Below are 16,090 nucleotides of genomic sequence, written 5' to 3'. Positions count from 1 at the left end.
AACACCCTTCAAATACACAGAAAGTCACATCATCTGAAAAATCAGAGCATTACCATTGTATATCAAATACATCTTATTTATAAAATTGAAATTGGAACAAAAGGTTGGAAACAGTGACAGGACACCCATTGCATAACTTAAAACTATTTTACAATTTCAAAAGCTACCGAACAGCTAAGTTACTGCTTGCTAACCTATCTTCCACCTTGAGAGCTGTGTTTCATTTTGTAGGAGAAAGTCTACCAGCTTCCATGCTTTCACTCATACCCATTAAAAAGAGAGCATACAGAGGGAAGAGTTGTTTAGGCTACGTCCTCCTTAAATGTACCTCATCAGGTATCTAATGAGGTCTTTGACCTCTGTCTTGTCTCTGGAAGTACCACTTCCCGACTTCTCTTCTTGGCCTCTCATCTATAAAGTACATTTTACTTAGAATTTCACCACCTTTCTTCTCTTCAATATATTATTCAGTAAGACAAACTCTTGTTTACTCCTAAACACATCTTTGCTCCCCGCTGCCAAACAGTCACATTTATCATCTACAAAAATTACCTAGAAATCAAACCAATCCTGTCATGCCAGGATACACAACAATTTTAAAACTCATCACTCGAAAGTGTCAGTAAAACTAAGTGGTATGCTGCTTCTAAAATTTATACATACAACTAATAAATTTATTCTCAGCTTCCTTATCCCATCAGACTTTCACAGCATCTGTTACATCATGTCCGAATCCTAGTCACTGCCTACCATTCATGCATTAGGACGTTGGGCTGAAGTCACTTCTATTAATTCATGCATTCGTATTTGACCAGGAAAGCTGCATGATGGTGCTCTCATATATCATGGCTTATAGTAACAAAAAGATAAAAAACAGCTGTGCATTTTATGTCATCCTCATCCTCCTGCTGTGGAGGAAGCAAAATAGAAGTTCGGAGCTTCTGTAAAACATAGTTACACTAAATGCAGAAACAGAATATAATGCACTTGACATTTTATCCCCCAGACACTAACTGTAGACAGTTTGCAAGGTTTCAGTTTACAATCTAAATCAATGGAAGAACTGAGACTCATTTTGCATGTACCACAACAGCAGCACAGCCAGCTGTCCCAGCTGTCATTGGTAATAACAGTATTTCAGAAGAAAAGTGTTCTGTTTTTTTCTTTTTTCTTGAGCTAATATATTACGCAATTCATTTAGACGATTATTGATTTTTTTTCCCCCATTCCTGAACTTTCAGAATCAGTAGACTCTGCAGAATTGTCCTAAAGAAGAACAAGCCATGGTTAATCCAGTAAGCACGGTCACCAAATCCACCTTTGGAGTGTGGAGAGTGGACTCAAATATGCAAATTAGTGTTTTACTAAGGCTTTCTACCCTCCCAAAACACTGCATTGTATTCCACCAACAGCAGAAGCAGTGTCTGATGGAACTGGTGTGGAAACAACCAACAACTTACAGTACAGTTCTCCACTCAACTGATTTTCTCACATTTTCCAGAAGATCCCAAGAAGATTATTTGTAAGTGTATTTGGTAATGAATTATTAACACAGATTTTCTCTGCTATCCTTTCATAGCCACAGCTGCACATAAGAGGAAGGACCAACAATCAAGCATATGAAACTCTGAAGACCACGCCACCTGTATTTATTTATACTACTGACAAAAATATGATCAATCCCATCATCATTCATTGAACATAGATCGCTGCTCCATGCACTTCAGCCTAGTCAAAATATCAAAGCTGAATGTAGAAATTAAAAACTAATAATAAAGCTCAGAAGACGAAAGTTTGTGTTGCTACTAGGCCTTGCGCACATAATGGAACATTGCTGTGCAGCAAAAAGGCAGGCCACAGCATAAAAGGAAAAAGAGTCAAACTCTCAGCATACAGAAACAAATGAAACATGAAACAAATGAGAGCCACTACTGAAGTTTTAACCCAAAGCCAAGCTCTTAACACAAGCTTAAAAACACTTAAATAATAAGAATACAGGCAAACTTGATCCTCTGCTTGGTTACAGGCTGTAGATTTGTCTCACGCTCTATAAGGCTTTATCCAATTTTAAGTGCATTTATGGTCTAATGTTTTTTATTTCATTAGTCAGTGTAAATTAAGTATTGTAGTCAGCTGCACCATTCCTGCATAGTTCCCGCACTGTCATTGCATTCCTACTAGCTGTCAGTAACCAGTTAGCAGCTAAACTTGGCACACATACAATAAAGTGTCTCATTTCTTAGAAGTCATATAGCTATGCAACAGTCAATTTTTCAGACCTTTAAAGCAATCATTTGAATGCATTTAATTTCTGAGTAAAAAATAAAGAAAGACACAATAAAAAATACATATTAGCATGTACTTCTGTGAAATATCTTACTATGCCGTTTCCCCCATTATTTTTCCAACTATTCCAAAACGTATTAAAGGTCTGACGCAAATTAACAATGAAGGGTGATTTATGTAAACAAGCAGATTGTTAAATAAACTCCAGTAAAAGGTAAATCACCTGAATTTTTAGAACATTAATTCAGTAAATGAGCTTCCTATTTATCTGATCAGTTAGATCTACTAGTGCAAATTTAAACTTACTGACAGTTTTTACTGCATCCTTCCAATTAGCGTCACTTTCTCAGCCATTGCTCTTGCATTTCCAATGCAAAATTTCCAGGTATTTCAAGACTGTCAAATACACTCACTTGCACAGAGAAATGGAGGCTTAGAGTAAAAAATAATAATAAATAAATAAACTTTAAAGTCACATAAAAACACACACTCCTTTTTAAAGCATGGTTTGGTGTGCATCACAATTACTTTAAAACGTATTTTAAACCTTGCTGAAATCTGCCCTCTTTGACAGTTTGTTTTCACTTTTCAGAGATGTTTATTAAAGTGTTGGTAAAAACTCCACATTAGGAGACTCTTTAGTCTATACTGAATTGTGTCACATAAGAAAAACTCTTTTGTATGCCCACTCAGCTCTTACAGCAGGCCTTTTATCAGTTCTGACTTAACCGCAAAAGAAGTACACATTGTAGTCACTATAAGAAGGCTCCTTCAGTCTGTTTGCACATTTGCAGAATTCAGTCAGAAAACACTATTTTAAGATGTTGATTTATATCTCAGCTTTTCCAGACTTTCTAGCCCTCCACAGCAGGGCCAAGGCAACAAAGGCTGGATGCATGTTGCTGCTTCAGAGGACAGCAGGGTAATGTGCCGTAGGGCCATCACATAAATCATGGTAATTGGCATGTAGCTGGAAGGAGAATGCAAACCAGTGTACAGCACCAGCCAACATCGCTAGTGATCCAGGTCACAGAAGGTTATGAAGCCACATCAAGGGCTGCACACATACCCAGCTGAGAACTTTTTACATATGTCGTCTTGGACAGTAAACCAAGAGGAAAAACTGGAAGTTCAAGGAGACAGATCTCTCAGAATAAGTGCAGTTGTTGGACAGCACTCAAGTATTCATGTGCTGTCAGGGTGACTGCATTCCAGGCAATCAGAATTCACATTAAATCTGCATCCTTGCTGCACATGAAAGCTTTTTAAGATTTCAAATTAGTTCATGTCACAGCATATTCATAAATTAGGATAGCTTTTGCCAGTTAAAATAGTGTGGTCCTTTTTTGACTTGGCTTTTGGGTTTTTTTTGAGATGCAGTGAATTCTACTACCTAACCCCTCAAGAAAACAAGGTAAAGAGAAAAGTTAAGGAATGTCAGCTGCTTTCCTATACTACTGTAACTTTGCACTCATATTTACACTACCACAAAACTTCATACTTTATCTTGACATCACTAGATTACCTAGATAGCAGGTGACACTTAAATTGAACTCATGCAGACATATCTTAGCACATGCCACCTACTTTAGTTCATCCTTCAACAGTAAGAACTGCATGTGACAGTCTAGCAAATATTTTCACCTGATTTTTTTAAACTAGAACTTGACCAGAGTCTTAAGTAATGGTTTGATTTTAACAGGTTCATCTATAAAAGCAAATGATACAGCAAAATGCAGCAACTAGCTAATGATTTTAAAAGAAACCAGTTTGTCTGATGATGACTTTTATGTAGCCCCAGCCTACCCTCACACACAGGTTTGGCATTTCATTAATAGCTCACTTCTGGAGGTTAGCATACAGGGAGAGAGAGCAAATGCAGGCACATCAACTGCTGGCATGACAAGTGGCTCAAATTCAAACATTGCTACATACCAAAACATCGGATCATATACAAAGATGGACTCACTTTCTAAAAGGAATGGCAGCTTTGAAAATTATTTTTTTCTTCTTGGAAATGAGGAAAATCTTGAAATTAAGAGGAAAATGGAACATAAGAAATACGAAAACTGACCTAAAGCAAACAATGAAATATTTTGTTACATGAACCAAATACAACACTCCTGCATAAAAGAAGACTTCTCATTTTAAAAATTTGATGGCAAGTGATTAGCAACTATTTTCCTTAAAAAATAAATTAATTCTGCAGCAGTACTGACATTGTCCAATTACATTTATCCTACCATTCCAAATTACATAGGAAGACAGTATATACAGGTTTTATTTTCGTATCTTGAAATCACTCTAAAATACTTTCATTCTCTTGAAATCCAGATTAGATATTTTTAGAAAGCCTGAATTAAAGGCAAGAGCTGATTTAGAAAGCTTTTCCACCTTCAGCAATCTGGTCTTGAAAGACAGCTTTTTTACTTCTTTAGCTCTATCTTCTTTTCAGGGTTTCCAAAGAAATTATTCAAGGTCAAGGACAGTGTATTAGAGCACAGACACAGAAAACAGCTTGCATATTCCCCAATTAATGCATTGCATTCCAAATCTAACAAGGAAACTGGAAAGCATTAGATGTCTCCCTTTCAGGAGGAAACATTTAAAAATCAGCTTACAAGTTTCTGTTCTGGAATTTGGAAGTATCAGTACTTATTTCTTAGAGCAAACTGAAACTGGAATTGATGAAGGCATTTTCACAAGACTCTACTAGTCTTGGAACTAAGTCAAAAGAAGACCAGCAAAAAGTCAGACATCATTTGTTTATGCCCATACCACAATATTGTATTAACAAATTCTGGATTACTTATTTTACTCTTACATTTCTAACCAAACCCCAACTTAAGCTGACTGTGGAAGAACACAATTGTTCTTTCACCATGTCAGCACACAAAATTCTCCTCTTCAAACAGGCAGAGTTTAACACAACCTTTTCCCCTTGGAAGAAGGTCACTACACATACCAGAACAACTTAGTATCACAGGTCAAAAAAAGTTTAACGCTAAACACAGTGCCTGCATTGCCACTAATGACAGCCTTAGTTTTTCACACCACTCAGTATTACTTTCATTAAGTAAATAATTTTACTAAATATATCTGTCCCACAGGTTTCATCATCAATTGCGTATTTATTGCATGCATCAGTGAGGATCATCGGACCTGCTAAAAGTCGTAGTTCAACTCACAGCACAACATTTGTACCACCTTTGCTAATAAAATACTTGGTATGGTTTTATTAACAGGAAAAACAGTGTTTTATCTTATACCACTGGCATTCAAACAACTGAGTCCTGAAAGAAGAGAAATTACTTTTGTTTCACTTGCTCTGCAATTTCAGAAAGTTTTGGGATTTCTTTTTCAGTAAAGATGGCTAGAGGAATCAAAATTTAACTCAAATCAGTGTCCACTAAAAGGATCTGAACTCTGCTGACTATATTACACATTCCACCACAATTACATGCAGCCACCAATACGGTCTTCTAAAGCCTTCTCTTGTTCCTGCTGGAAAAAAATGGCTTCTCCTGGTTTTCAAAGCAAAAAAAATCTCCAGTCTTTAACTTAAGAACAAATGAAAGAAACATCAGTGACCTTCACCTACTATTTAACAAAGGAGAAATTTTAGTTTGCTTTTCTCTAAGAAGCATTTTGGTTACACCCCTCAACCAAGTATACCTGAGGGGCTTCCAAATCAGAAGCCTGCAGCTCCAAGCTAATGATGCTCTTTAGCTGAACCTACTTCCACAGACAAGGCAGCTTTCTATCTTGTAATATTAACATCATATTCTAGAGATGTGGGAAGTGGCAGTCACCAAATTCTGTCTTCCTTCCCTAGGAGTCATTTCCCTCCAACTCGTTTGCTTGCCATTCATACCTACAAAGTATGACCACAGTCACAGAGCCTTATGTCACCATGGAAAGGGCTCATGAGCAAGCAGGGTCTATGGAACACAGACAAACCTACCCCAAATTACCAACAGACAGGGATAATGTAGGAGTATTTCTATGACATATCAAAAAATTTTCAAGTACTTCTAATGCAGCTGCAGCTGCAGCAGTGAAGCTGAGTTTTACAGCACTAAAGCCAAGGCAGCCTCTGTCTCTCCCCAAGCAAGAGTCATACCAGCAGAGGCACAGGGGTTTATTTCTTCTCCTAGAATAGCTGCATTAAGGGCTCTCGCCAGGTCAGCTGCGCTATTGAGGGATCACACCTCTTCCTAACCTTGACAGCCACAGCTGTGACGACAATACAGTACTGTGTACTAATTCAGGACTAACCTCAGAAACCAAATATATACTTCGCCATCTAAAACTGTCTGCTTGCTCCTGGCATCTTCACAAATTTGGCCAAATGAAACACAGCCTAATTTTCCTTCCAGATTGTTGTATTTACTCACAAAGTGCTTTCTCATTTAGACTGTAATTTTTACTAAAAATACTTGGTTTGAAATAAGTTAAACACATGCATGGTAAAAGAGTTGTTTTATGCAGTTGGGAAGGCTTGCTTTAGGAGCTTGCATTCTCTGGCTTTCTTAAAATAAACTAAAAAGGAAAAACGTTCACGTCCAGTTGAAGCATATCAAAAAGGTATAAATAAATTAGATGCAAATTGAATTCTGAAGGTATTTTCTTTGGAGAAAAATCTTTCAAAATTAAGTGATGCTAATTATTATGCTAGGACAGCACCAATAAACTACAGAATAGGCTAGCAGACGACCTTACTGACTGATTACCAAGAACATTGTGTGTGTCATTAATACATCATCTTAATTTTATTTCAGATTTTCTTTACAAGACAGCACACGAGACTAAGTTGGTAGGCATGACGCAGGATCACATGAAGATTTTTAGCAAACCTTAGATACAAGGTTTGTGAAATCTTCCTGCTTAAAACAATTTACCATGATAAAATTGTCAGAATGTTTATTCAGTGCTAGGCCAAAAATTTAAAATGCAAAATTCAGAAGCAAATGGCGTCATTTAACTACCGCTGAACTGAAATTTATGCGTCTCTCAAATCAAGTCTCTGTTTATAGTAATACTTCAGGTAACAAGTAAGACTGTTAGAACTGGCATGCAATAAAACGTATTTTGTCCAATAACTGCACTTTTCCATAGTTCACTAGTAAACATTTAGAGTTTCCATTACTCATACTGCAAAGAACATAAGTTCACATTTTTACGGTCACTAAACATGCACTTACATAAACTTAATTCTAAGTTTTCATCAATGCTACATATTCAGCTGTATTATATGGAACCAGTTCCATTCTCTGCCCAATAACTCACTCTAGCGCTGAATTGCCTTTAACAGTTGCACCTTTCTGCTTCACAAGGAATATCTTGTCAGCAAGATCCGGTCTTAATGACATAGCTACCTACCCAAATTACACAAGAACTTTCCTACAGCAGGACCCAGCCTACCCAAGTCCTCCACAACTCCCTCACCAAAGGCCTCTGTCAAAACAACTGACATCTTTCATATCGCCACTTTCCACTACTATTTTTGCACAGAATTTCAAAGGAGGCTCACATAAGGTTGAGGGGAAAATTACAACAAAGCAAATGTATTTCCAGCAATAGGTACAGTATTTGTCTGAAATGCATTTAAGGGTTCTAGAAGAAGCTGTCAACACTTCGGTCGTATTTATGCATATTTTCTTTCTTCATATTGACCCCTGACAACATTACTCAATGCCCTCCCCTTTGAAGACACACAAAAAGTTACTTTTTTTCTTTCACAACTACTCACTGAGGCCTATTCCACAGCTGAAAGCAAGCAAAGCAAAGTCCATGAGGGTGTCTGCCTCCTAGAGAAGACTGCAGTTTTTATTTATTGCCCCTTGGCTTTATTTTCACAGTGAATTCCTGGCTTAAATGCAATCAGCCAAGAAACCCTCCCTATGTGCACTCCTGTCATTCCTAATCGCTTGCAAACAGAATCAAGTGCAAGCAAAACGGGGAAAAAATCTCAGCACTGCAACTAAACTAAAAAAGCCCTGCTTCTTGTTTTACCAGTCCTGAGGAACCACAGATGCACCTCAGACCCCTTGGAAAGAGAAAGTCAAAAGACGAAATTTATAAGAAAGGTAATTAGATTAAAAAAGAAAAAAAGAAAAAGAAAAAAGTCCCCCTAGGCAGAAGAGAAGGGCACTGAGCCTAAGAGCAGGGACGCATCTTCCCTTCGGGGAAAAAAACCTGATGGCACATTTGCAAGGTGCCCGCCAAGCCAAACCCGCAGCAGACAACACCGAGGTTTTGGGGGAGCATGAAGGGGGGAATCCCGGCGCCTCACGCAAACATACACACACACCGAAGCCGCCGCCGTCAACAAAAGGCGAGCAGCAGCCTCTTTTGTCTGTCGTCCCCTTTTCAGGGGAGGAGGAGGGGAAACGACAGAAAACTGAGAGAGAGGGGAAAAAAGAAAAAAAAAAAAAAACATACGCGAATAAACACGAAAATGAGAACAAAGTGGCCGGGTCGCACAAAGAGCATCACCACCGGCGGAGGGGACTGTGTGCCGGGGGCGGCTCCCCTTCCATTCCCTGAATGAAAGAGGAGCCGCCCCCGGCACACAGCCCCCCGAAAGTGGGGGAATACCCACCTCTGCAGCCCTTTAAACACTGGCAGGGAGGAGTTAACCAAGGGAGCCCGCAGCGGGTGAGGAACAGCGGCAGGCGGCTGGGCTGGGGGTGAGGAAGAGGAAGGGGGTATTGTTCCAGTAGGAGGAAGAGCTTTTTCGCTTTCCCCCCCTTGTCACAAGCCGCTCATCCTAAAGCAACCCCCAGCCCCGGCAGGGCGAATCGCGCCCCTTTCCTCCGGCTCGTCGCCGCTGCCCTAGAAATGCCTTTGTTAGCGGATCCCCCCCGCACTCCCGCTGCCGGGGTCTCGCACCGCTTTAACGTCTTTATTTTGGACGGCGGCGCAACCCGCTCCCCCTCCTTCCCCCGCCGGCCGCCCTTCTGCTGATTCATTTCCACCGGCGGTCCCCCTCGGGATGGGGGGGCGGCATCTCCTCGCTATTGTGGTTCGGGGAAAAACGATGACCCGGATTACCGGGGGTGGACGCTGGAAGAGGGGCAGAGCCAAACGGGATTAACACAGGCTGGATTACCGGGAGCGGGCACGGCGCGGTGCAGCGCTGTGAGTTAAAGGGACAGGCGGGAGCCATGTCCGTGTCACGGAGCCACTGTGCGTCCCGGGCACGAGGGGGAGGAGACCGGCGGAGGAAGTTGCCCGGCCCACGGTACAGCCAGGGAGTGAAGGGTTCGCACGGGCCGGGCCGCAGGCGGGGAGCCGCAACGGCGAGAGAGGGACGGCAAAGGGGTGACACGCAGGGGGAGACCCGCGGCCCCGAGCGGCGGCGGCCTGGCCCGGGAGCGGAACCGGCTGGTGACTCACCGACTTGCAGGACGTTATCGACGCAGCCGCCGTCGAGCAGAGCGATGCCCCTGCGGAAGGGCAGCCGGTTCTCGTCGGCGGCAGCGGTGGCGGTGTCCATGGCCCCGCCAGGCGCGGCGGCGCCCCCGGGGCCGGCGGCGGGATCCTCGGCGCCGGTGTTGAACGAGGAGTACATACAGATCTCCCTCTCGCTGCGGGGGAAGGACCAGTAGACGATTCTGCGCTGCACCGGCTCCGGGATTCGTTCGAACCGCTCCTCCACCCGCTGGAAGGGCCACTTCTCCGCCACCTTGCGAGCCGCGATGTCCAGCAGGGACTCAGGGCTCTGGGTCTTGCCGAGCGGCAGCAGCCCCAGGGCGGCGGCGGCAGCCGCGGAGGAAGGTCCGGCGCAGAGCGCGCCGCCGCCGGGCCCAGAGCCGCCCGCCCGCAGCCCCGGCCTGCAGCCCGAGCCATAGCCGGGTCTGCAGCAGAGGCGCTTGGCGGGGTGGGGGAGCTGACCGCGCTCCGCCATGATCGCGCCGCTTCTAAGCCGACAGCGGAAGTGGCTGTACCCTATAAACGGCTCCAGGAAGGCAGCGAGCGCCCGCGAGCCCCCAGGGACACGCCCCCCTCTGTCCTTATGTGGCGAAGAGGGCGGGGCCGCCGGCAGCGGCTGGCCGCGGGGGGGCGGGGCCTTATGCAAATCAGCGTCACAAACGTAAATAGAACGGCGGGGGGCGGAGGGTGGGGCGCGCCCTCCCCGCCGCCTTCCCAGCCTCTTTTCCCGTTGATGTCACGCGCGAAGCCCGGGCGCGCCCTCGCGCGCGTGGTGGGAAAAGGGGGGCGTGGCCGGCGGCGCCCCCCTCTCGGCCGCCATATAGGGAATGGAATGCGGGGGCGGGGCCGCCGCCGCGGCCTGAACCCGGTCACCTCTGCCGGGAAAGCCGGAGGGGCGGGGTGCGCCGCGCCTCGCCGACGGGAAGCACGGTACCGGCTGCGGCCGCCCCGGGGTGGAACTCCTACGCTCCTGCCGCAGCGGGCGAAGCCCTCAGCATCCGCCTGTGGAGCTGGAGCCAAGGTGCGTGCATTTAACGAGCTGTACGAGTGAGGCGCGCCCCAAGATGTGTTGGTGGTATGCTTTGTGGGGAGTTTTGTCTTCCTTCTATTATAGGTAGTACGGTACAGGTCGTCATGCCGGTGCCAGCCCCCGGTTGGCTCTGCGGATGTCAGGGCTTGGAAGCGCTCCGGGAGAGCCCAGGCACGGGCTGGGCAGCGTGGATCCGCAGTGAGTCAACTGGAGGCGATGGAGGCGCCGCGTTTGCCCAGGTGGGTCCTGAGGATGTCGTGACACAGCGGAGGGTCAGGGTGATCTTTAAAAACCATGCCGTTCGGGTCCCTGCTGGCCCCTCAAACTAAGAGTCCTTCCTATGAAAAATAAAACTAAATATATATATATGTTTATATATATATGCTGAGGGTCCCGAGGTGCTGCGTGGCGCCACGGCTGCCCGGAGCGCTGCTCCAGGAGCACTGACCGCATGGAAGTGCCGCACGGCGGGCACCGAGCGAGCGCAGCCACGGCGCCTCCCTGCGCGGAGGGGCTCTGCTCGCTGCAGGGCAGCTGACACTCACGAATTAAACTTAAAAACAAATATTTTTGATATTATGGGGTTTTATCTCGGAAATGGGATTACGCCTTCATGCGTCACGGTAGAGCAGTCACCATTTTTTGTTAACCAATTTTAAAACCAGATGTTTTTTGCTAATTAACTCTTTCGGAGCTGTAGCTCGTAGGCGGCATTTTTTGGCGGCGTGCAGTTGAAAGCAGCTCTTAGTCGCCCGGCGAGCAGCCCTTTGCTCGCATGCCGTGTCCTGCAAAAGCCGTAATTGGAGAGGCTTCCCTCTGGCAGGCTGGTTTTCCCAGACAGACTACATTTTCCATGATGCAGCGCAAGCCGCCCTCGGCCGGGAGGCGGTTCCGTCGGGGAATGCGGCGGAAGAATGTCAAGCGTGCCAGGCATAAGACTTAAGAGGTGCAAACAACATCGCCTTGGCTCGAAACTTGGTCCTCTCCTTTTTGTTTCTACCAACTCCTCCCCCCCACCCCCGACTGGAACAGGAGCATGTTTTGTAGTCAAGAGACTGAAAAGCTTTGCAGAAACTGCATTTTTTTCCATTAAAAGTGGGTGGGAAATTGAATGAAACTTAACAGACTCGCTGACTGATTTTTACAGATTGGCAGAAATCTGAAATGCTTGGGAATTGGCACGTGTTGGGAAAGGGTGGGAGTGTCTGCGTTTAAGCTTCTAAACGGTAGCACTATTTGGAAGTTTCACGGGTAGAAAATTTTTTTACATCTACATATAGAGCTGTGTTTTGGGGGGGTACTTTGGGCTTTTTGGGGTTGTTTTTTTTGCTTTTGTGTTTGTTTGTTTTACTGGTTTTGGGGTGGGTTTTTTCCCTTTTTCTGCTGCCAGTTGCTCATACTAAGAAAGTGACAGTTGCTTTTTAACCAAGTAGCTTAAACCGCAGACAGGGCCAGAATTAATTTCTGTACAGTTTTGGGGGTGGGGGGTTGTATATACTATAGGTTTAGGGGATTTTCCTTTGGGATCATGAAATGTACCCTCTGTGTAAGAAATTAGTTTAAACTGATGCTTGTGTTTCTGGCTATGGACTTTACAAAATAGTTACTCTTGAGACACCAGTTTCATAAATTCATAAATAGCTTGCTGGAATGTTAACTGTCTTGTCTCTCATTTTAGGTATATTTTATAAATGTTCTGCTGGATTTATAAACTTAGCTCCAACAGAATTTTGGAAGCATTAGGGAGCCTGAATGCTGCAGACCAGAGATGAGCTTGTAGTACTTTCTTTTACTATTAATATGATTTTCATCTCAGCATTTCTGAGAGCAGAGATATTAAATATGTAGACAGTAGAAAAATAAAAATGTGTATGAGAGGAGAGGAAAATTATTTTTCACTTCATCACTTACTCATGAGTAATGATTGTTCACATGTCAAAGCATTTTTTCTTATCTGTTCTACCACTATTTCTGCTTTAAGGAAGCATCTAGAAAGTCAGTGAAAATACTCTTCCAAATTGGGCAATGGCTGTTCTTTACCAGGTCTTAGCCACCTGCTGCAATAAAAATAATAATAATGCCACTGGAAGAATTCTTCGCATCATAGTTGAGAAGCTTTACATTAAAAACCAAGAGTGAGAATGATGGTGAACAACAAATCATCCATAGTAAGCAGATTAGTCTATGTGTTAGTTATCTCAACTTAGTCTTTTTTCTTTCTTTACAGATCTGGGCAGAAATTTTTAAATTCACTAAAGAGATACCAGAGAAAAGCAGGTGGAAGAGCTCATAGATCCACCTCTTTCATCTGTCTACCACTCGTCAGGAGTACCTACTTCCCACTGAGCCTGTGTATATTAACTGATATGTAGGATACTCGTGAATCATTTTAGTTTCTGGGCTAGGGAGCAGACAAGGAAGCAAGAGGCATCTTTGCTCTTGTCATGCTGCCACAGGCACCAAATGTGCTCCACTTTGGGCTCCAGCTGCATTGGTGTAGCACTTGAACAACTTGAAAATCTTCATCTGAGGGTAAACTTCTTCTGTCCTGCCAGGTTTGCTCCCTGAGATCCCTCCACTTTCTGAAACCAAGTGGGAAGATGTATTAACTGCGGAGAAGAAATCATAATGTGTTAAAGCCATATTTAAACTGCATTTTAATTGCTAGCTAGTTTTTCTTTCAGTGGATGTTCTCAATGAAAGACCTTACCAAGCTGAGCATTTCTTTCCTCTTTTTCTGTCTCACTGTTTTGGGAATTCTCTATTCCAGAGCTATACAGAGAGGAAAGAATGGCTGCAAAACAGCAAGCCTAACTTGGCTAACTTCCTGCATGTAATCAAAGGCCATTCTGTGAGCTGCTTGGAAAAACACCCTTGGCCACCATGCAGTGAAATTCCTTCCTAATAATCTTTTCAGAGCATTAGGCCAGTTGCAGTCAGTTTTGCTCATTACAGTAAAGTATGCAAGGCTTTAGCATTCTACCAGTTGTGCCAATTGAAAAGTAAGGTCACTCGCAGCTGCACAGTTGTCTTTGTGTGAAACAAAGAAAGGTCGAAATGCAGAAAAATTATGGCAGACAACATAATGCTGACCAAGATAAGTCACCCCAGTGGTTAAATCTTATCAGGAAAGATGAGACTTGGCATTCCTGCATTGAGGCTGAACAAGCGTCTGGATTCATGCACTGCATAAAATATTTCTAAACTCTCCGAGGGTAGGGGGTCAAAGACAGAGAAAGAGACTTGGGAATGGAGGCTGGAGGGTTCTTGGAGCTAAAGCTATACGGGGAAAAAAAGCAAGAGAAATTGAGACAGGATTAAAATAATCAAAACAGGAAAGACTGATAGGTTTACTGGAATAACTGGATTTACAATGCTAAACCAATTTTTTTTAATCTGTTTCTGTGTGCCTTTTTAGACAACAAGGAGTTTCATTTCTTGGAAGAAAGCTATAGGTTTTACAGATGCCAAATGTATTCTAACTTCATATGAAAGTTGAAAAACATTGCTGGATATAAATGTAGTGAATATCACTGTACTTTGCAGTGAAGAGAAACAGGGAATTTAAATGCAGGAAAAGCAAACAGAAGTGGTGAGTGTTGATGAAATGACCATCTTGAGATTGGTTGGTGAAGAAAACTGTAGTTGGTCACTGTCTTCAGTTTTACAATGTTTTCATAAAACATATCATTATGTTCAGAAGCTATTTTTAATTTACGGGCTAAAAAAGAAACTTTTACCTTTTACTAGCCTTTTACATCAAATACGCTGGGATAAATATTACCAGCTCTTTAGTGTTTCTCTGTTAAAGTGGAAATAAACTGGCAGCACTGAATGAGCCCTTTCAAAGTGCAGCTTTTTATTTTGATTAAATTCCATGATGGTTCTAAAACTGGAGTCAGACACTAGAATCTAAAAGCATTCAGGAAAATTGACTTAAAATACTAAGCATACTTTACCAGTATTCTAGAATAATTAAAAGAAACAAACATCTAAAACTGAACTAAATCCTCTTGACATTCATTTCTGTGTCTTCTGCCTTTCTGTGGCCTGATACTTGATGTATGAAATCATTCTCAGATGGACTGAAGGGGAAGGCATTGTTTTTGCCATAGTTCCAGAGCTGTGTGAATTAATGCTGCCCTGTACTTCCTCAAGGAATGGGCACATTCAGTTTACATTCATTGAGAACAGACCCTGGGAATGAATTATTTCTTCCTTATAAGGAGCCTTGTGTTGGGATTTCTGTTGGGACAGTTTAGCTCACTACTAAGTTACTAGGGATAAAAACTTCACTGTTACAAGTAAAATGATAATGTGCAAGTAAGTTGTTAAAAATAAATGTGTTGCAGTCATTTAGATGGTTCAGAAATTTGAAGTGTTATAAGACTAGAGGATTAAGAATGTCTCACCTTTCTTTGCATTTGGAAAAAAGTCAGAAGGAGAAAGTCTTGTCTCTGAGAGAACTCCAGATTTAATGTCACTCTGGGTTTGTTGTAACCTTGTTTCAATCTGAGTGGCAAAATTTATGAATACTCAAAGTAAAAGCAATATATTCATTCCCCTCACAAGTCCTTGTAAATGTTATTTTGAAAGCATTGTATTTTCCTAATATTGAAATAAAAGATTTTGATGAAAATACTGGCTATTAAAACATCTTTCTTCATTTATTCTCTCTTTTTAGGCCAAATATATACACTTAATTGTGATTAAGTGGTTTAAAAAAATACTCAAAACTTTATGTTCTTCTGGTCAGGCATTTTCCACCAAAATGGGGATATGCTGGTCTAGAAGTTAGCAGGTGCAAAATGCCACTGCTTGGTCTACCAGCATGTGTAGGAATACACAAAACCAGAAAGTGAAATGGTCTGGTGGTTTAAAAGGAAGCATTAGGGCACTGCCTTCTGGTGCATAAGCATCCAACATGAATAACTTCCCCTTTTCATCTTGTTGGGCTTTCTCTCTTTGAACTGCACTTCAGACTTCCTTGCATTGGACCAAGTAAATACCTTGCGGTGTCAGGGCCAATAATTCTTGGGTAGAAGCTCTGCATAAAGGACATGTAACCCTCAATCTGATATTGCCACAAAGTAAAAAACATTGCTTATCAAAATTTTAACCCATGGCAAAGAAAGAGAAATTACATAAATTAAAAATTTCTGAAGAGCATTTCCACATGCTAAGTGCTGGTAGAATGATTTTTAAAATGGCTTTAAATAAAAAAAAAGAACAAACCTAAACAAGTCAAAACTCTTCCTTCTCCCATTTCAAAGATCACAGAATCATTTAGTTTGGAAAAGATTTCCAAGGTCATCAAGTCCACCCTTTTGAATGATC

At 42.7% G+C, this 16,090-nt stretch overlaps 2 protein-coding genes across 2 annotated transcripts in view; one reads left to right on the top strand and one right to left on the bottom strand.

Moving 5' to 3' along the window:
* ZSWIM6 (zinc finger SWIM-type containing 6) overlaps positions 1-10,236 on the bottom strand; it is a 107,907-nt gene extending 97,671 nt beyond the window's left edge. The window contains exon 1 of the mRNA XM_063422801.1: positions 9,688-10,236. Coding sequence (XP_063278871.1) covers positions 9,688-10,198 — 511 coding nt within the window. The 5' untranslated portion in view covers positions 10,199-10,236. The remainder of the gene's footprint in view (positions 1-9,687) is intronic.
* Positions 10,197-15,392, top strand: LOC134564555 (uncharacterized). Its single transcript, XM_063423447.1, has 4 exons — positions 10,197-10,259; positions 10,393-10,744; positions 10,838-10,992; positions 12,981-15,392. Exons 1-4 carry the CDS (start codon positions 10,197-10,199, stop codon positions 13,044-13,046), a joined length of 636 nt encoding a protein of 211 aa, XP_063279517.1. The 3' UTR covers positions 13,047-15,392.
* Positions 15,393-16,090: the final 698 nt, after the last annotated feature.

This window comes from Prinia subflava, chromosome Z (assembly GCF_021018805.1).
Source record: "Prinia subflava isolate CZ2003 ecotype Zambia chromosome Z, Cam_Psub_1.2, whole genome shotgun sequence".
Lineage (NCBI taxonomy): Eukaryota > Metazoa > Chordata > Aves > Passeriformes > Cisticolidae > Prinia > Prinia subflava.
This window is presented reverse-complemented; position numbering and strand designations above follow the sequence as displayed.